At 40.0% G+C, this 21116-nt stretch overlaps 2 protein-coding genes across 2 annotated transcripts in view; one reads left to right on the forward strand and one right to left on the reverse strand.

The window, feature by feature from the left end:
• The window catches only part of TRMT9B (tRNA methyltransferase 9B (putative)), a 113819-nt gene extending 111314 nt beyond the window's left edge, over nucleotides 1–2505 (reverse strand). The window contains exon 1 of the mRNA XM_050973871.1: nucleotides 2390–2505. The gene's annotated coding sequence lies outside the window, so the exon portion shown is untranslated. The remainder of the gene's footprint in view (nucleotides 1–2389) is intronic.
• A 154-nt stretch (nucleotides 2506–2659) lies between these two features.
• On the forward strand, nucleotides 2660–19981 carry LONRF1 (LON peptidase N-terminal domain and ring finger 1). Its single transcript, XM_009101480.4, has 12 exons — nucleotides 2660–3314; nucleotides 9379–9497; nucleotides 11242–11364; nucleotides 11962–12108; nucleotides 12608–12845; nucleotides 12940–13030; nucleotides 13883–13997; nucleotides 14532–14653; nucleotides 16224–16382; nucleotides 16490–16652; nucleotides 17002–17151; nucleotides 18732–19981. The coding sequence occupies exons 1-12, from the start codon at nucleotides 2717–2719 to the stop codon at nucleotides 18888–18890; spliced, it is 2184 nt and encodes a 727-aa protein (XP_009099728.3). The 5' UTR covers nucleotides 2660–2716; the 3' UTR covers nucleotides 18891–19981.
• The last annotated feature ends 1135 nt before the right edge of the window (nucleotides 19982–21116 follow it).

Here is a 21116-nt window from a genome sequence, read left to right on the forward strand (position 1 = left end):
TGTATGTTCCCTAATCTGGGTTGGTCGTGCTTTACTTTGTTTATACTGCTGTTGATTTCTGAAGACCTTGAATCAGAATCATTGTGCTTAATTTACCTAAAGTAGGGTCAAATACCACTTAAATCACTGTTTTAATGTCATCTCATGTCCAATTGGGTTGCACATACTACTCATACAAGGGATTGCTTGGAAAAACATCCAACCAATACCTTAAAAAGCATAAGGAAGGAATTACTTCTACCTCACTGTACTGAAGGCACAGTACTTTGCAGGTACCTTTCTGAATGAGAACCACCAACTTCCATAACCAGCAGTGCAATACTGCACTACAGTAGGAAGGGAAAGGACAGTCCCTGAAGTCTTTCTTAGAATGGCCCACATGAACTGCACAATGGAAAGGCTTTGTTGTTTTAAAATATCATTTATCTGACCCTACAAGAGGGGGGGGAGAGGGGAAAAAGGATTTTTGAGTGTGCTATTTTAATGGAGTGGTGGTAGAGCTGCATGTTATCTAATCTTGAAAATGTCTTTTTTTCCTCTCTTACATAACTATCATATCCTGATGGTAACACAGTGAAAAACTTGAAATTTGAGGGTTTTTTTCTTGTTTAGTTAAATATGCCAAAGGTGGAATAATACAAAAAAACCAAAGCTCAAAGAATCAACTGTAGTTCAAAGATTGTAAGACTGTCAACACTGGGTAATACCACAGTCTAACTGGGCCCAGTATCATTTCCAGCAGGGATAAAAAGTAATGCCCAGAGAATAAGGAGGAGGTGAATATACAGTCTAGCTTTCCTGTAAATAATTTCCCAGATACCAGACATTTCTACAACGGGTGAGAGCAATAAAAAATGTCAGGCTCCCTACCCATCTATTCCTCCATCCTACTTCAAAACCCTTGTTTCACTGTTTCAGTTTTGAAGAGGAAGATGATAGGAAAAACCTCAATTCTTCTGCTCCAAGATGCTAATGCTGGTAAAGACATGAGTATTTTGTGCCTTTACACTGGAAATTATGTAGAATAGCCGACTGCATTGATTGCACTCATGATTGCTTGAATCACTAATGTATGAACTTTTATAGGAATTACTGGAAGTGGCAATGGTGGAAACATGTTTTCATTTCTACTGTTTTAAATTGTTCCATCAGAGGACAGCCTTACCATCCTAATTCCAATCCCACAAGCCCTTGGGGTTTGTCCTGTTTTATTTCTCTTTTGTATTTCCATGAGCAATCTAATCTGAAATGTAAAATAAACTATTGTTTAACAGTACTTTTTTCAGAATTTTACTTTTGTCCAATTGGCAAAGTCAAATACCTTGTGAGGGGTCATAAGTCCAAGCAATTCACAACTTCCCACCACAACAGAAGTTCACACTACAGCTAACCGTTTTACTTTGATCCTTAGACAGGTGATTTCCTAATTTACTCAATTTTTTTATTAATTACTGTAAGAGACCATATTTCCTATCCATGTTAAAATATACCCATGGTCCCCTCATGCTTCAATTACTACAACATCTTTTTTCTTTGACTTTAGGAACTTGAATGCCACTGGATGAAGCTTAGAATAGCTGAAGACAGACAAAACACCTGGATGTAAATCCAGATGTGTTTGGTTTTTTCCAATCATGCCAACTTTGCCTACAGCTCTCTTAATAACCGTTAGCATCATCTTCCAGCCTGCCATACATGGAATACAGCTGAAGATAGATACAGTTTGCTCCCTTCGTAAGGCCATATATAAATTTTCCTGATGTGCAAGCTTTGCTTAGAAGGTTTTAAAGGTACTGCTATTTTTATCTGAATTTATGACAGCCGTCTAACGTTAAAAAAAAAAAGCCACTGTAACAAGTATAAATACATAACACTTATGCAATAGGCTTCAAGCTTTCATTAGAGGCTGGCATACACCTGGAAAGCCTAAGCATTTCCCCACTGTGACTACTTTAGGTGGAACAGATCAGGTGCTTTCCTGCAGAGCCCGCCTCTGTGGCACGCTGGCGGGGAGCGCGGCTCGCTGCCCGCCGGGCTGTGACGGCACGGCGGGCGCGTCCGACCCATCCCGCCAGGGCTGGCAACGCTCGGCGAGAGCGGGGGGGAAACAAACCCTAAGGACAAAGAGCTTTTCCTCAACCTTGTAACTTTTATCTTATCGTGTCCTCCATTAAAAGACTAACAAAGAGGGAAGAGGGGCCAGCCCGAGCGGCCCAAAACGAGTGCGAGTAGCAGCCGCACAGGGGGCGGCGGGCACCCGCTGGGTGATGCCTCCGGGACCACGGCAGCTATAGACCCCCGTTCCCCGCTGCGAACCCTCTCCCCGCCCCGGCGGCTCTGTCCCTCTATCCCTGCCTCCCCCACAGCCCTGCTAACGCCCGACCCTCACCACAGCAGCCGCTCCTAGGAGTCAACCCGTAGGGCTGTCCCTCTTGCCCTGCCAGCCACCCGCGGCCCGGCCGGGGCGCTCCCCCCTCCCCGGTGCCGGGCGGGCCGCGGGGGGTTCCGGGGCACCACCGCCCCTGAGCACGGGCGTTCCCGGACGGGCCCGCCCCGTCCCCCCCACGTGACCCCGCGCCGTTGGCGGCGCGCGCGTGGAGCGGTGTTTTGTAACCTCCCCCCGCCTCCTCCCGCCCCCCGCCCGCGCCGAGCCCGGAGCCCATCCCGGCGTCCGGAGCGGGAGCGCCACACCCCCTTCGCCGCAGCCGCGCAGCCGATGGCAGCGTCCTCTCCCGCCGCCACCGTGGGCTCGGAGCTGCCGCCGGAGCCGGGCGGCAGCGGGGGCCCCGGCGAGGGTGTGGACGAAGAGCGGGAGCTGCTGCTGGCGCGGCTGGTGCCCGCGAGCCGCCTGAAGGAAGCGGTGGGCGCGTCCCTGGCGTCTCTGTGTCTCGGCCCCTTCGGCGGAGCCCAGCGCCTCGGGACCCTCGTGGACTGCCTGGTGCTGAACTACCGCCTGCGGCAGGGGCCGGGCCGGGGCCGGGAGCGCGGGGCCGAGGGGCCGCTGCGCTGCTGCGGCTGCCGGAGGTTCTTGGGCGAGCCGGTGACCGTCCCGTGCGGGCACACATATTGCCGCCGCTGCCTCCGCAGGGAGCTGCGGGCCCGCTGCCGTCGCTGCCGGGACTGGCTGCTGCCGGCGGGGGGCACCAGCACGGCCGCGGCCCCGCTGCGCACCAGCGTCGTCCTCAACCGGCTGGCGGAGAAGTGGTTCCCGGGAGAGTGCGAGAGGGCAAGAGCCGGGACTCGGCTGGAGGAGCTGCTGACCCAAGGCCGCTTCCGAGAGGCGCTGGGCGCCGTCAACCAGGCTCTGCGAGCAGGTAAGGCTGTGGGGGAGAGCTCCCTTCCTCCGCCCGTGCCGCCCGCCAGAGCCGCGCGGTCTCCGCCACTGCCGCCCGTGTCCCGGCGGGACCGGGACGGGCTGGTAGCCCGGGGCAGCAGGCTCCTGAGGCTGGGGGTGCGGTGGCGTCGGTGGATGTGCCCTTATCCCCGAGTGCGGGGCCGTCAGCGACCGACACGGGCCGGTGAAGAGCCTCCGAAGTTTTCTCGAGTTTGAAGGGATTCGAGGAACCCCTCCATTGAGAGAGCGGAGTGGAGGGGACGTGCAGCTACCCGGCCCTTGGTAGAGCGCCCAGCCTGGTAGTGGGGTACACCTGCTTCTGCTTACTCCAGAGGTGTGGGGGAGCGTCCCGCTTGGGCTCCCTCGTGTCTGCCCCCGCACGCTTCTGTTGCACTTGTTTACAGAGGAGTCTGTGGGCTCTGCTTCTTTCTGTGTTGGGTAATCGCTGCGCGCGGGCAAAGAGAAATTCCGTTGGTGTATTTAACCTTGTTTCCTGAGAGAGAGACCTATTTTCTGTCTTAAGTGTCACCAAGACAATTCCCAGCAGGCCGGGCCGAGTTGCATAAGCAGACAGGCACGGAGGGGGACAGGTTGTGTAATGGCAGTGACATCATAGGTGGGTGTGGTTGGAGTTTTATATAGTGTTGAAGAGGGTCCAAGGAGGGGAGGTAGAGGCATGCTTTTGGCCTATCCTGTATCCGTCGCAATGTATGTGTCTGGCTGGTACCATGGACTCTAAAGATACTCCCAGTTTTTCAAAGTTTACTCTTTGTAGAGAGAGTCATGTTTGTGTGATTGATACACCTAGATGGATCCAGCGAGAGATTCCTTCGTCGTTTTAATTTGACTATGGATTTTAACACCTGGTGACACGGGAGGTTCTCTTATGAATTATACCTGGATTTTCTTTTCTGTTCAGTAATTCAGAAATTAGTATTTTTACAGATGAAGTGTATTACGTTTATACAGTTGTCTGCAGTGGAGGAAAAAAACCAAAAGCTTGCATAAGTCTAATCCTTCCAATCTGTTCTGGGGAGATACATTAGGTCCAGTTCCAGAATAAACTGTTCTCAATGTAGGTGGGATTAAGTCGAAGATCTGTTTTATATGCTTTTTGGCAACCTAATTTTAAGGGGTTCAGTTTTGGCTATCAATTCTACTTTATTTGCCAGGGTGTTTCCAAAGTGTAGGATACAGGGTGGATTTTAAATCTTGAAACTGTAAGATGCAGACTTCTTCCTGAAGTACAGCTTTGACTCACAGAGATCACAAAGAAATCTCAGTAGTTGTCAGGCTAAAGCTGAATCCAGTACTGTTCACATATGTTTATGGGGCTCCTGTTTCATGTTTTAAGACTGCTTTGAAAGAATAAAAGAATAAAATATGCAGGTTTTGTTAATCTTTTTTTGTTAATCTTTCTTTTATGGATTTAAGAATATTATTTAGATATTTATGGGGAAAGAATTTTGATTATTCTTTATGTGAATCTGCATCTTCCATTTTGGCTTTGAAATAGATATAAAATTTGAGTATACTTCTCAGCTGTGATGCTTATTCAAAATTTTATTATTCAAAGTCAATATATGTGATAGAATTAAATGCTAGAATCTCAGTTTAAGGTCCATTGTACAATTCTTTCCTGTGTCTCCAATCCTGAGAATTACCCATATTCTGGAAAAGATACTGAAGTACTTTGGGAGTCAGAGTGCAGACATACATTAAATGTGAATTTAGAACTGTGGATTCACAGCTACAAATTGAAGATGATTCTAGGCCAAAAGATAAATTAATAGCTGCTGGTATACTTTCCATCTTCCTTCAGACAATGAATTTTGAGGACATTTAGAGATGGAAAAGCTGTAGCATAAGAAATGTATTAATGTTTAAAATTATTCATGTTCTGTTTCAGTGTTTCCTTACTGCTGCCTCATCTGTTTTTTTAATGCACATAGTTAAGAAGTTGTGATAAACATAAGTCTGGTGTCCTAAATAAGGCATTGATGCTAAACCTCTACTCAAATGGGATCTTTTCATAACTTTCTTTTGTTTCTGAAATATTTGAAAGAGTCGTGTTTGCTACTGTGCAAAAGTGACTTTAAAACACTATAAGGAATGCTAACATTCATATAGTTAGTATTTTCCTTCCAGGAGTTGAAATGAAATAGCTTAGTTAAAGGAGATCTCTTGAACTGAAATACAAGCACAGCTTGTATTTTACAAGCTTGCCCTTAACCAAGTGTCCTGAAACACACCACTAATGGGTTGAATTTGGTCTGAATCTCAATCATTCCTTCTGGAGTGGACATCAGGAGATCTGTTGAGCAATCAGTCTCCTGTTTAAACAGAACAAATACTGTGATCAGAGCAGTTTGCTTAAGGTTTTGTACAGCTGGATCATGAAAACCTACAGGCTGACAATTCCACAGCGTCTCTGGGGGACCTGCTCTAAGTGAAATATCTTTTCCTTATTTCAAGTTTAACTGCCATTGTTTTGGTTTACAACCATTGTCTCTTTTGTTTTTTCACTGTGTACTTCAGTAGAGTCTTCTAAGTAACCCACTTTTGGGTTCTGAAAAGCTGTTGTGGTCTCCCAATGCTTTCAGGAATTACTTTCTGCTAAGTAAGCCCAGTTCTTTTGGCTCTTTAAGAGTTGTGTGTTCCAGCTCTGATTATTAGGGTGGCCCTGTAGTACTGTGTTAATAAATACTGTGTCCTAAAGTATTTCTATGTAGTGTTTTTGATGTGCATGTCTTCTGTTTTGAAGAATTTAGCATATTAAGAACCATGTAAAAAGCATGCAGAATCAGATCAGAGGTGGTCCATTTATTGGTATATTGTACTTACAGGAAGAGCAGATGCTTTGGAAGCAATATAAAACTCCAGAATGCATATTGAATGTGTTCTTTTGTGTAAACCTTTGTATACTTTCCTATTAGTGTAATAATAATTGATACAGCTCTATGCTGCAAATACTTGGTGCATTTTTTTTGTTAAAATAATTAGTCTTTGGGATGCTAGAAGTGAGTGACTTCTGTATTTACAATATATTTGGTCACTGAAATTGGAAGTTCAAGAACTAGTTATGTTTCTGCTATGTTTGAGCCAAAGATTCAAAATTACTTTGCATCCTCTCTTTAGCTGAAAAACATTAAAATACGTTGCTGAAACATTGCAAAATTGTTTTTTCATTGTAACAAAGCCTAGAAATTACATTGTGGTAAAAAAATTTGATCTATAAATTTAGATAAAAACAGATAATTTTCTGTGTTGGAAAAGACCTCTCAGATCATGAAGTCCAAGCAGTAGTCCAGCAGTGCTGAGTCTATCACTAGACCATGTCCCTAAGTGCCAAATCTATATATCTTTTAAAACCCATCAGGGATGGTGTCTCCACCACTGCTGTGGGCAGTCTGTTCCCATGCTTGACAACCCTTTCAGTGAAAAATTATTCCCTGATACCCATGTTAAACCTCCCTTTACACCATTTCCTCTCATTATGTTACTTGTTACCTGGGAGAAGAGACAGCCAACCCCCCCCACAATGGTCTACCACCTCCTTTTAGGTAGTTGTAAAGAGTGATACGGTCCCACCTGAGGCTTCTTTCTCCAGGCTGAACTCAACCTTTCTTCATCAGCTTGTGCTTCAGAGCCTTCACCAGCTCCATTGCCCTTCCCTGGACTCGCTCCAGCACCTCAATGTCCTTCTTGTAGTGAGGAGCCCAGAACTGGACACAGGATTGAAGGCATGTCCTCACCAGTGCTGAGCACAGGGGGACAATCACTGTCCTGATCCTGCTGGCCTCACTAATCCTTATACAGGCCAGGCTGTCTTTGGTTTTCTTGGCCACCTAGGCACACCCTGGCTCATTTTCAGCTGCTGTTGAATAGCATTCCCTGGTCTTTTGCCACTGAGCAGATTTCAGCCACTTTTACCCCAGCCTGTAGCACTGCAGAGGGTTGTGACCAAAGTGCAGGACCTGGCCCTTTGCCTTGCTGAACCTCATGCCAATAGCCTTGGCTCATTCATTGTGTCCAGATCCCCCTGCAGAGGCTTCCTGCCCTCCAGCAGGTCAACAGTCCCACCCATCTTGTGTCATTTGTGAACTTTTGGTGCACTTGATCCCCTTGTCTAGATCGTGGATGAAGATACTTACTGGCCCCAATACTAAGCTAGGAACAGTACTAGTAATCATCTACCTTTGGTCTTCTGAATGAATATTCAGACCCAGTTTGTCATATCTATTGATCATTCAGTGACTGTTTGTATGTTCAGCAGCAGTGTTGGGGTCTCAGCTAAACTCTGTTTTGTACTAGTTCAGTTGGAATCACGCTTTTCTCTTTGAAAAAAAAAGTGGGTAAAATGCCCACCTGCTGTAGACTTGAACTCACATTTTTATCTTTGAACTAGCCCTCATTTTCCCCCTAGGAAAAAAGGCTCGAGTTTCTCAGGTCATGTTCTGCACTTGAAAGTCTGAAACAGATGAGCTTTCTCTGATTCTGTGCAAATAGGCAGCTTATCAGAGAACAAAGACCTGCACTTACTGCTGCCTCTGAACAAAGGAGTTTGATTTGCTACTAACTCTGTTGGACATCAAAGAGTCAAATACAACACAAAAAATTGTCTGAAGAGTTTAATCTGAGCTCTCACCTTGCTAGGCTATAGCAGTTACAAAATACAGACACAGGAAATCAGAGTTGTTCTGCTTGCAGAATTAGTGTTTTACTCAAAGAGAGTTTCCCAGACTTCAGTTAAAACACCCATTTTATTATGTCAAATGAGAAAATGAAACAAACTGGTTTTGGCAATATTTATGTTTGAGGGGGAACCATCAACTCGAAAGACAAATCAGGAAGACACTCTAGTTTCAGCTAAATGAATTATTCTCTGATTTTCTTAACCCTTTCTTTTACATTAAGCTCTTTTTACGTGTAGCATTGTGAATCTAAATACAAAGCAGTGTGTTCCAATCTATGGGAACATTGGCCAGTATGCCTTCTAACTGTAGAACAGGCTAATGCTGAAAATTTATGAGAAGTTATACTAGACATCTAGAATAAACTAAGAATATTAAATTGAAGTGATAGCCTCCAAGAAAGCCTTTTTGAAACAAACTAAAAGAACTATTTTATTTTAGTATTGTTTGCAGTAGACCAACCTTTGACTAGTTTATCTCATTCAAGGAAAACCAGGTCTATTTTAAAAAACCAAATAAGATCAGAACAGTGTTCTGACACTTCTTCTAAGCAGCAGCTGCAATTAGTTGTGTTACAAAACTGTAGTTTTAGTGGCAAGGAGAAGGGTGTCCTTCCCATTTAGAGGTTGCTGTACTGAAAGTGCAAAATGCTATATGTTGGACATGGGAACTTGTCCTTACTTGACACATTCTGCTTTTTTCCCACTCTAGAAGTTCCACTACTACAACTCCTTACAACAGGGCTGCCAGCTGGTGCTCAAGGCTTTCTGGAATTGGCTGTTTTTATCACATAGTGATAAGGCCTGGTTCTGGTACCTCCCAGACGGATGCCACTGTGAAAGTGGCATCTCTCCAGCCATAGTCAGAAGGGGGTCAGGCACTATAAAATCAAATTGCAGTCTGCAGAAAAACTTGGGTATTTAAAAGCAAACTTTGTAATACTTAGGCTTTTAATACAAGTGTGGTGAATTCCCAGGTTTCTGTGATTTTGATTGGATATACTGTAAAGATAAAGTTTACTTAGTCCTCAGTTTTTGTTGTCTCAGTAGTACTGAGCAGTGCTTTGTGAACCTTTCTGTTCTGAGCCTTTATTATTTGGAAATAATTTTTTTTTTGATGCTGCAAGATACATCAAGATCCAAAATTTCTTCCTTAGCTTACAAGACATGAACTGGGAATTACTGCTACTTTTCTTAGCCAGACACTAGGGAGTGAGGGAGAGGGTACTCCACTAATTTTGGAAGCATTGTACAAAAAAATTGTAATTATGACATATCATATGAAAGCAAATTTAATTAAAAATTATGAAATTCTGATTTTTAAAAGATTTTACCTAATTTCTGTCTGCAGATTCCAGTGACTTGATGCTAAGAATTTACAGAGCTGAGTCATATGTTGGCCTCCAAGAATATAAAACAGCCATAGAAGATCTAAATTTTGTTATTTCCAAAATGCCAAATTGGCCAGAGGTAAGTTGCTATAAACTCATCATTTTTCAATATTGTGTTTGTAAAATTAATAACTTTCAAACTGTAATTGCATTGATTTAAAAAACTAAGCCAGCTACTTTAAATGTTGTCTCTTAAGACATGGAAAATGCTAAAAGTCATCTTTAAAATAGTTAACTCGTATGAGTCAGGCTCCTGATGAGTATGGCAGGTTAGGGCTGGTTGACAAATACACTGGGAGTTGGAATAGTTCACAGTGATGTAACCTGTAACAGCTGGGGTTTGGGGCTTGTTTTGTTTAGTTGTTAATTTTTGTTAACAGAGGGACACTTTGCTGTTTCAGCTTGAGAAGTTTATCTTCAAAAAGCCTAAATAAACTCAAGTGAGAACTGAGCTTTGCAAGTAATATGGGCAGCTGGGGAGTGTGTGGTCTTCAGACTGCATGTTGTTGCACTGTCTAAACTCTGGACTCAGCAGGAGCAGCAAGATCTTGCCACACAAGGGGAGATAACTGCAGTTGTCTTCTGCAATTCCTTTCAGCAATTCCTTGGCTACTGCAAATTCATAAAGCCTCCTGCTTTTCACCTCTCAGTGTTGACAGTACTGTCTACTTTTTTCTGTATGTTTGGAAAGAAGCTTCACTTCATTTAAGTGAGCTTGGTTTAATGGATGGATTCCTGTAACAGTCCTTAACCTCTGTAGGAAAATAAATTGTCTGTAAGAGGAGGACTAGCAAACTTCCCTTCTTCAGAATTCATCTTAACAGAAAGTGCCCAAATCCATCAAAGAGGATGTGTGTCCTCATCTGACAGTCTTGTTGAACAGATGTTATTGTTCATACTATCAGTCATTCTCTAGAAGCTGCATTCTAGCCTCTGGTAGAGTAGTTTTTTGGTTGTTTTGTTTTGTTGGGGTTATTTTTGTTTGTTTGGTTTGCTTTGTTTAAGTTTAGTTTCTGGCCCATTATCCACATCCCTATATACAAATATATATTGTTTTAACTTTTTTTTTTATACCTGCTGGTTTTATCTAACTTTTTCTATTACTGTCAGTGCAACTTTTAAAAGTTGAGATAAGTTTTTAGTTCCATTGTCATCTGCTTTTGAGTAGGCTCCACAAAATCCAGTAGACTTTCCTCCCTGTTTTTTTTTTTCTTTCAAGGAAAAAAATATACAGATTTTTTTTTTTCTCTTAGCTGGTGTCCAGTGTTCAAGCATAAAATATAGTTGGAAAAAGCAATTCATTCTGAGAGCATTGTTTTGTTTTAAGAATAAAGGTTGAGATATATGTAAGGGGTGAACAGTTGTATGAATTGTTTTATTTGAATTTACCATTCTGAAGGCTGGAGTCATAAAGCTTTTCATAAAAGAGAGGGCAAAAAAAGTCTTCTGTAAGCTGTTGTGTGAGGTTATGTAATAATTTGTATTTTCTGTCCCTCTTCTTCCTCTCCAAAAGCTCACAGAAGAGGGAAATTAAGGGCTGTGAATTCAGCACTAGTGAGGTTTTTTAACCCTTTATGTAAGACAAAACAAGGTAACTGGAAGAAAACTTGCACCAACGTATCCCATGACTTTTCAAACACTGTAATGGATATGAGTTAGACAAGGGATATGGATCACACACACTGTGCACACTTCAAATTTGTTAAAGCCGCATTCTTTCTGTCATGGCAGGCTCTAATTCTAACACTGTTGCAATGCCTGTAAGATCAATACTGCAGTTCTCCCTATTCTCTACAAATGTTTTAGTTGTATCTGTTTCTCAGGTCTACTTTCAGAAAGGAAAAGTTCTGCAAGACTCTGGCTTTGTAGGAGATGCCTTACAACTGTTTCTACAGTGCTTAGCCCTTGATGAGGACTTTCTTCCAGCCAAGCTAGAAGTAGAAAAGGTAATTCTATTTATGATACTGGATTCTCATCTCTGACCTGACTCCTTTATGAAACTCTCATTATGATAGACTTTGTGCATCTAATATCTTCATTATAGACAGAAAACGTTCAGATGGCAGATTCCTTTTAATATACTTCTTAAATCATACTATGTCAGAGAGTTAGTCCAAATGTACACATTTTACATACATCTTGAAAAGTACATGTGCGTTGGAAGTTACTAAGTGAATATATAGAACACTGGAAAGCAGGCAACAAGTGACATTTTCCAAGTCGAAACCCTCTGTGCCCGGAGCACAAGAGTTTTTCCTGTGATAATAAAAATTTATATTGAAATGCTGCATTATACTGAATTAATAATGTCTAACTCTGTTTGACTTGTAGTAGAAAAGATTTCTAGATAAATTTCTTTTACAGCAGTGTAGCTGTGTAGGTTTCTGTTTGTTTTCAACTCTGCCAGTTACTGCTTGAATAAAGATCTGTTCGTGAGAATAATTTCATGTAGATTACCTTCTTAGTTTTTGATACGTAAATTTATAACAAAGGTATGTCTGGATTCTTTTTCATTGTTATTAACATTGAGCTGTTTTTTCTAGATATTGTGTGATGTTTTGTCACCAGAGAAGTTAGGTGAGAGTCTGAAGGAATCTGCTTGGAATTTACCCCATATTAGAAATAAACCTTTTATACTTGGTTCTGACGTGACTGCATCTTATTGCAACTTACAGCTTTGTCCTCCACAGGTAATAAAAACTGTACAGTAACTTCTGTCTTTGACTGATGTATATACATTAGATGTACTGAGACCTTTTTCACACTTTCCAGCGTAAATACTGTTTTTGTGTAGTTGGCTAAATTAGAGGAAAAGAAGCAGGATTTGGAAGTAATTTATTTTCATTTGTTAAAACTCCTCATTCTACTTCACTAGAATGAGTAATAAATTCAGTATTAGAAGATACTGAAGGTATATGAGGGACTTCAGAATAAGATAAAGAAAATTTTTCTATATTTTTAAGCATATGAAATACAATTTTTGTTTTATTTAAAGTGGTTGAAGATTTCTGAATTGTTAATGCTAAGCAGATTTGAGTACTGTGTTGACATAAAAATTTTTCTAGTAACTCATAGGTACCCACTAACTGTGAGTATCAGTTTGGCTTATATGTCTTTGCACAGTCTCATCTCACATACTTAGATTTGTGTTACTCTTACAATACAGTTTGGTTCATCTTATTGTTCCAGAGTTTAGGAGGATCAGATGTACCGGAGCCTGTGAGTGGAAGCTTAAATCGTGCACAGTCTGCCCATGCTCTTAACTCAACAAAAGACCTTGCCAAGGAAGACGGCTTAAAGAGAGTGTCTTCTGAACCCCTTCTCTCTGGCCAAGGAAAAGGTGCTTTGTTAAAAAGAAAGCTTTCCTTTTCAGAACAGGATGCAGTTGTATGTGAAGATGGAAGAAACAAACACAAAAAGCAAGGAGGTAAACAGTAACTTACTGCACTTACTATGAAATTTAAAATATTTATTGCTTTGTGCCTTTGTTTGAAGAATAATCTTGTCCTCCTTTTCCTTAGAAAATACAAAAAGGGATATGACATTGGCTTTTGGAACAATCCCAGGGGATTTGATTGATGTATCAGATTTTGAGTGCTCTCTATGTATGAGGTAAGATTTCATCCTTGATTCAATATTAGTTGCAGATGCTTGGCTGCATATTGGTTACATGTACAAACCAAGGTACTTGTAAGTTGTTATGAGTTCTGATTTCAGTCAATAATTTGCAGCTTTTTGCAATCCCTGCACTTAAATATATATTTAAATGTCACTTGCTACAATGCTGTATACTGTAGGACTATTTTAATCAAGCTGCCCTTTTAGTTAAACTTGGCAGTGTTAACTGGTCACCATCAAAGGACAGGATCTTTGGTGGTTAAATGTTAGGGGTTCTTCAGTCAATAAAACTTATTTTGGGAAGGTTAATGTTTAGAAGCATAGCCTTGTATTGTGAACCTTGTCTTTGTCTGGAAGACATAGATGCTTCAGAATGTTAGTCCACTTAAATGTATCTGATGTTCTATTTGAAAACTCTTACTGAATAATCTTGATTTTCAAAATAAATACCATAAAACATATGGTGTATACCAAACTATTCATAGTTATGTTATTAATATGTAATACTGACGTTAAAACAACCCAGTTTCTCAAATAATCATGTAATTTTGTGTATTCTAAATCTCTGTGTAGAGAGACCAAAATCTTTGTATATTGGGCTAAATATTTAGTTACCTAGAGTTTTGGAATGTGTCCAGCTTCATCAGAAAACGAAACAGTGGGTGTTGCAGTAAATGGAAACAAACTGCAGTATAGAGGAAAAAGTAGAAAAAGGAGATTTGGGACTAATTGTTTCTTTACTTTGTTATTGTATAACTAGTCTGAAAAATCCAAGAGATTAATCACTGACATTTTTAGAAAAACACAGACTGTCCATGACTCTAACTTCTGATAATTTTGTTTCAGGCTATTTTTTGAGCCAGTAACAACCCCTTGTGGACATACTTTTTGCAAAGGTTGTTTGGAACGGTGTTTGGATCATGCTCCACAGTGTCCACTCTGTAAGGAGAGCTTGAAAGAGGTATTGTTTCTCAGTAAAGCTTACAAATACAAGTAATGTATAATTTTAAAGGCTGTTTCACTTGAACCCAACAACTTGGATTTGCTTGGGCTGTGGATAACTGCTAGAATGGAAAAGGGTCTCACCAGTCTTAGAGGTTTTATGTTTCTGTGACCATTTGCTTCAGTGGTGTAATTCAATCCTACGTATTTGTAAACTTTGGTATCTATTCAGTTAAACTTCTCTGTGATTTCTATACACTTTTCTTACTGGTATTGCTGTATATCCCGGGAAATCAGTTCTCTCTGTGGTAAGGATAGAGATACAAACTGAATTAGACATTCAAATTGTCAGACACTAAGAACTTACACAGAGGATCTAATTTTCAAACATTAGAGTATAATTAGGTTTTAGTTAATGAAGTATAAAAACTTCAGAGCTGTAAGTTTTTATTAGTTTTGTCACATTTCATAGATGATATTTTTATTTAAAAAGCTGCATTTTCTCAAGCCTTTTGTAAAGATACATGAAAAGAATTTTTTAAATTTATTACAGTACCTTGCAAGCAGAAAATACAGTATCACAGAACTGCTGGAAGAATTAATAATGAAATACTTGTCTGATGAATTATTTGAGAGAAAAAGAATTCATGCTGAAGAAACTGCAGAACACTCCAAGTAAGCTTCCTGTCTTGAAAATCTTGAGAAATTAGTATGGAAATCCTTGTTGAAAATGTTTTATTATTTTTATAGTTATTAATTGTGGTGTATTATGGGTGCAAGGAGTATGAAGCTTGTCCAGGTCTCTCTGGATATCATCCCGTCGTTCAGTTGTGTCAACCACACCACTCAGCTTGGGATCATCAGCAAATTTGGTGAGGGTGCAGTGGATCCCTTTGTCTATGTCATTGATGAAGACATTAAACAGTGCTGGTCCCAATATGGACCACTGAGGGACACTGCTGGTCACTGGGACTGTGACCCATTGACCTCTACCCTCTGGGTACAACCATCCAACCCTTTACTATCCATTTAACAGCCCACCATCAAATTCATCTCTCTCCAGTGTGGAGAGGACATTGAGGGGGAAGCTCTTTACAGAATTCCGGATAAAATGACATCTGTAGTCCCTCCCTTGTAACTCCATCATAGAAGGTCACTAGGTTGGTCAGGCCAGGTTGAATGAGTAACCAGGCTCTGAGTAACCTGATCTGGTGGAAGGTGCCCCTGCCCACAGCAGAGGGGTTGGAACTAGATGATCTTTAAGGTCCCTTCCAACCTAGGCTGTTCTATGATTCTATGAAACATGTTTCACCTTCCATTTCTCTTTCATCATGCACTGTCAGGGAGCTTTGGTTTTAACTTTGCTGCTGTTAATGAAATTGTCTTCAATTGACTGCAGAGTCTCAGAGACTTTAATTTCTTGCAAAGCAATTCATGATAGACATTAATCTTACACATAGATGTAGATTACAGATAGATGTAATAAAAAAAATTGTTGGGATTTTTTTGTAAACATGCTTATCTCACAGAGAGTTCTTCAGATACATATAGCATCATGTATTGTAGATATGACTGTTAGTAAGCTATTTAACACTACAGCTCATGCAGAATCCATCCAGTAAATTTACATTTTATAGTCTGAAAGGCATTAAAATTAAATCTCCAGTAATGTTTTCATGATAACTTGATTGTATCTACTGTCAGCTCTACATACTTAATAAAATGGGATTTAAAAATACTTTGTTTTTCAGTTATGCCTGCTTAGGCATAGTGCAAGATGCAAATTATATACTGGGTTGCATCTTGTGATCTGGAGTCCCTCCTTGAAAATAATCTAAATGGTGACCTAGCTACTGTGTAGTTACCAGTGCATCTTTTTACTTACAGGAAAACTGTGTCTCTGAGGGCATAATTGCTTTTATAGCTCAAACTAAAGCAAAAATGGCAAAGTAGCTGACACCCCCAGCCCAAAACAGAGCCCTCCATTCACTGACTAGGTACTCACTACCTACATAACAGCGAGTCTTACTGTCCAGAATGTATGCAAATCAGTACACAGGTATTCAGCCAGTGTTACGGGTATATGAGTTTGTCATTCGTGAAAGTTTCTACAACATATTTTGACTTTGCAATGAGTGCTTTATGACCTCAAACATAGCAGACATACTGAAAAAAATGTATTGTCTTGGCGTAGCTCAATGTTCAGATTTTGAAGGTGTATATTTCTTTTTATGTTCTCTTGAAGCTTAACCAAGAATGTTCCAATGTTTGTTTGCACTATGGCATATCCTACTGTGCCTTGTCCTCTACATGTATTTGAGCCAAGATACCGACTCATGATTCGCAGGAGTATGGAAACTGGAACTAAACAGTTTGGGATGTGCATAAGTGATTCTCAAAATGGGTAGGTTTACATCCTGGTTCTAAGCTTCCATCTCTTTTGTCATTTTAATTACAAAAAGCATCTTTTCAGAAGTGTGCAATTGCATTACTGACAAGATCTCTTTTTAGTTTTGCAGATTATGGTTGCATGCTGCAAATTAGGAACGTTCATTTTCTGCCCGATGGACGGTCTGTTGTTGATACAATTGGTGGAAAGAGATTTAGAGTTTTACGGAGAGGGATGAAAGATGGTTATTGCACTGCAGACATTGAATATTTGGAAGATGTTAAGGTATCCAGAATGATGTCTAAATACCGACTAGTATTAATGTATCAAGATTTTTGCTTGATTTGTTCTTGAAAGCTCTCTTTCAAATTTTTACATCCTTAGAAACTAGCTAAATTTTTTTATTACTATAAAACAAATAAGAAAACCATAGTTTTTGTTTCAACAATAGTTTGAAGCTGTAATTTTAAAAATATCACAATACTTCTTTACCATTCAGTCAGTAGCAGTCAAGGTTACAAAAAACACCAGAAATGTATCTAAACATAGTTGAAATTGAGTGTTTTGATTTCAGCTTAAGCCCCTTAATTGTTTCTTTATCACTAATCATATTTTCATAACTTTCCTCCTACAGGTTGCTGATGAAGAACTAAAGAAATTGAGAGAGCTTCACAATTTCGTGTACAATCAGGCCTGCAGTTGGTTTCAAAACTTAAGAAACAAATTTCGCACTCAAATTCTTCAGCACTTCGGACCAATGCCTGACAGGGAGGAAAATATACAGGTGAGACATCATTTAATAGTCATTATGAGATACTTATTTCTAAAAATAAAAGCCCTATTACCAACTGCTAAGTATTAAAAAAAGCCCTCCCACCTTTTTCTCCAGCTTCAAAGACAATAAGGCTTGGACTTTGTTTTTCTTACAATGAGCAAGAAAAAGCAATTCTGTCTCTGGTCAGCAGTTTCTCCAGGAAGGGATGATATGCCGATGTGGAAATAAAACCAGTAAACTGAAAACACTTTAAGTTCCAGTTACAGTTAAACTGTTAGTTTTTGTAAAGCTGTCAGAATTCAAAGTGAAAAAGCTCTCTATTTTGTCCCTATGAAAGTAAAGAAACTGAATCTGCCATGTGCAGGCCGTTAGCTTGGTCAAAGAGGTAATCCCAAATAACAGACAGAGCACAGAGCAGGTCCCACAAACTGAGCAGATACCCCTCCAGTACCAGCATCTATGGAAGTACATGTGTATCCGTGCCTCCAAGTGACAAGGTCTTGAGGGCTTTCTCTTTGTTGGCGTCTTTGTTGGCGATGAAGTCCTGTACCTAAACCTTAGGTTTAGGTAACTTGGATGTCATTAGAGGACTGTAATGATAAGAAATGATTTAACATGACAGGGTTTTGGGAGTTTTGCAATATTGTTAGATCGTTTAAAGTGTACAGGGATTTGGCCACCCTATTCTGTGGGATCTCGCCACATTAACCTATCTAGGGGGACTGTAGATACTGTAGAGGCCAGTGCATGAATTCAGAAGGGATTTTTAGAACAATTTAATAAAAATAGATTTAAAGCAGCATACTAGGAAAGAGGAATATGTGTACAAAACCAGAATAATTAGCAGGGTAGCAATACTATGGATATGTACCTGAGATTTATAATAGGACAAAAATATGTCAGCTGTGTGGTAACTGCTTCGAGCAAGGAAATATTATCCTGGAGTGTATCACTACCACTAACAATTTTGTAGATCGTTTGAGGTACATAATATTCTCTGCAGTGGTAGGACCTCTACTGAGGAGAATTAAGTCCAGTTCAAGGCCTGACATCTAATGGTTGCTGTTGGTAATTAAACTACAGGAAAAATCACAGAGTTTTAACTGCTTAGAAGAAACTAACTAAGTAGTCCTACTCTATCAAGAAGGTAATGAGAAAGGGAGTGGAACTGGGAGGTGACAGAGAAGTCCATCACAAAAAGGTAATTATAATGAAGACATTAGGCTTCAAGAATATTCAAGCCTTAAGAACAACATGACGAGTATTAGATTTCATTTTTATCAGAGAGATTTGTCATTGGGTGGCTGTCCTGTACTTAGCCATCTTTTCCCAAGGAATCTATGAGCTTCCTATGTTGTCCTAAAAATGATTGCTTTATCAATATTTGTTTTAAGTATGCTTTGTTTGACTTCTCAGTTAAAGAGAAGGGATCCTTTCAGCACTCTTCTAATCTCATAGATCTGGAATTCTCAAGTTAGTATCAAAATTTAAAGTAGTCTTGGTCACTGATGACTTTATCTTTTGATGTCTTCATGGTAGTCTGCTATGCAACACTGGTTATTGGTAACCAGCTTATGTTTTATTTCTAGGCAATGCCCAATGGTCCTGCTTGGTGTTGGTGGCTTCTAGCTGTTCTCCCAGTAGACCCCAGATACCAGCTGTCAGTTCTCTCCATGATGTCTTTAAAAGACCGTCTGATAAAAATCCAGCATATCCTCACCTATTTTTCTAGAGAACAGTCCAAGTGACTAACCGCCTGGGTCTTCCTGAAAAGTTACTGTGTTCTGGTTGTAGTAGCAGCTGGAATTTTTGCTGCCTTTGCACATCTAGCACTGGTTTGAGAAGTGTGTAATGGAACTGTTTTTTCTCTCCACCCTCCTGGCTTCCTGAACCCCATGGTTCATTGGATGCACACTTTCTTCAGCTATGAGAGAAGACCACTGACTATTGCACAAAGTCAATCCAGCTAGATACGTTTTTCACGTTATCTGCATTAAAATTTGCACTATGTAGAAAAGAACCTTTTTGAGACTTGATCATTTTAGGAGTTGACTTTTCTAAGCTGTGGAAGTGCAGGACTTAAGGCTGACAGTCCAAGTTTACAACATTGAGGAGCTAATAAAGGTTTTGCAAATGTTTGCCTCAAACAACTGGTTTTTTTGCTGTTTGCACAAATATTTGAAATATAGTATTGAATGTCACAGTTGGATATTACTACTCTTGTTTAACTAATTTGACTATGAATATGGCACAGATTTTTTTTAAGTTATCTTGTAAATATATGCATCACAGAACAGGTGACATGAACTGTATGCTGAACTGAGAGCCAACTTTAAGGAACAACTGCAGAAAAAAAAGGTACTTCAGTCTAAAAATACTAAAACTGTGAATATGGTTTACATACCTAGGCCAGTACATTTTAAAGAGGAAACTAAAATCTAAATGCTAGTACCAGTTACATTTCTACTGGGCTTTTCAGGCTGTTCTTCCAGAGCACACACTTAGTTTGTAGAGCTTAGAAGAAGAAATGTTAAGTGTGCGCGTGCGTGTGTCTATCGGGGATTGTGCATCCAGGATTCAAAAGCTTAAAGTTTTATTTGAACTTTTTAAGTTGGTGCAAATGTGAGTTCTATGCCTTATTCATATCAATAGTAGAGCACACTGCAGTGGCAAGGTTAGCATCATGCTGCCAATAGGTACTTTTTGTAATTAAAGGTTTGCATATTTGTGAATATGTCTGATACTGGCTTTCTTGTATGTAAATCATTTGTAAAATATTTCTTAAATCTTGCTTTTGCTAATATATTTAATTTTCAATAAAAGCTAAACATTTGTAATATTTTTAATTTTGTCAGAAACTTACTTTCCTTTTCCATATGCTTCTATTCTGGGATCTTAAGTAAATCCAGAAGCTGCTGTTTAACCTGCATTAAGGTTGTGAGCACTTCATGACATAACAGGTATGTTCATAATCTGTTTCTGATTATAGTACCTGTCTCAGACTGATTATTGGTCAGAGAAGTTTTTCCTAGTGTCCTGCTTTTATTTGTACTTGGTTCAAATCAGGTATGAAGTTGGCATTTTGCAAAACTTAAAAGTTGTAGGGAACTGTCCTTGCAGAGCAGTGAGGTATTTCACTGACTTGCTAGTCAGATACTCTGGCTTTGTTCTCTTCTGGACTTCACAGCTGGAGATATTACAGGCAGCCTGAAATCTGCTGGGTCATCTTCCAATATCAGTTTCTGTCTAGGGTAAATTTGCCCTTTAGGGTATGACTGAAGTCCTGGGTGAATATTTGGAAAGCTTTATTTGCATAATAAGAAAGGGAATCCTCTATTTTTCCACTTCTGTATGCTATACCCTTGGAAGAGTAATCTTTTTATCACCATGATCTTCTTAACAATACAGGTGGCAGGATTTTTATTCCATGTCAGTAAAAAGTCCCTGTAGGCAGGCTTGAAAGACCCAAGTAAACTAATGGTAATTTTCTTTTTTCGTTCTTGCCAAGGGCTTGAGTTTGAAATTGAGTATTCCCTAGTCTGCTGTAAGATGTGGTTTTTAAGTGTCTTTATAAGCTCCCATGATTTCTTAATACAGTAAAAATTCAAGTGTCAATTGGGTTGCACTGCCCTGTGCATGAGGGAGTTTTACTTCTGGAATTGTATAAACTATGTAAGGCAAAGCTTTATTGAAGAAAAACAACTACAATATAAAAAGCAAATTTACTGTGTTTAACGAATGCTGCATTAAGGCTAATTATAAGGAGCCAATCTTCAGTAACCATTCCACTGATGTGATTATTATTTATTATACTCATGGGAATGATAGAAAAATTGAGATTGGAGATGAAAGATTTTTAAGAGATTTCTCAAATTTGAATTTTTTAAAGTGAATATTTTATGTACCAGATTGTGTAATTTTGTGCAGTTACAGTGGGGCAGAACAACAAACCCAATGTTTGCAAAGCCCTTTCA

This window comes from Serinus canaria, chromosome 4, assembly GCF_022539315.1.
Source record: "Serinus canaria isolate serCan28SL12 chromosome 4, serCan2020, whole genome shotgun sequence".
Classification (NCBI taxonomy): Eukaryota; Metazoa; Chordata; class Aves; order Passeriformes; family Fringillidae; genus Serinus; species Serinus canaria.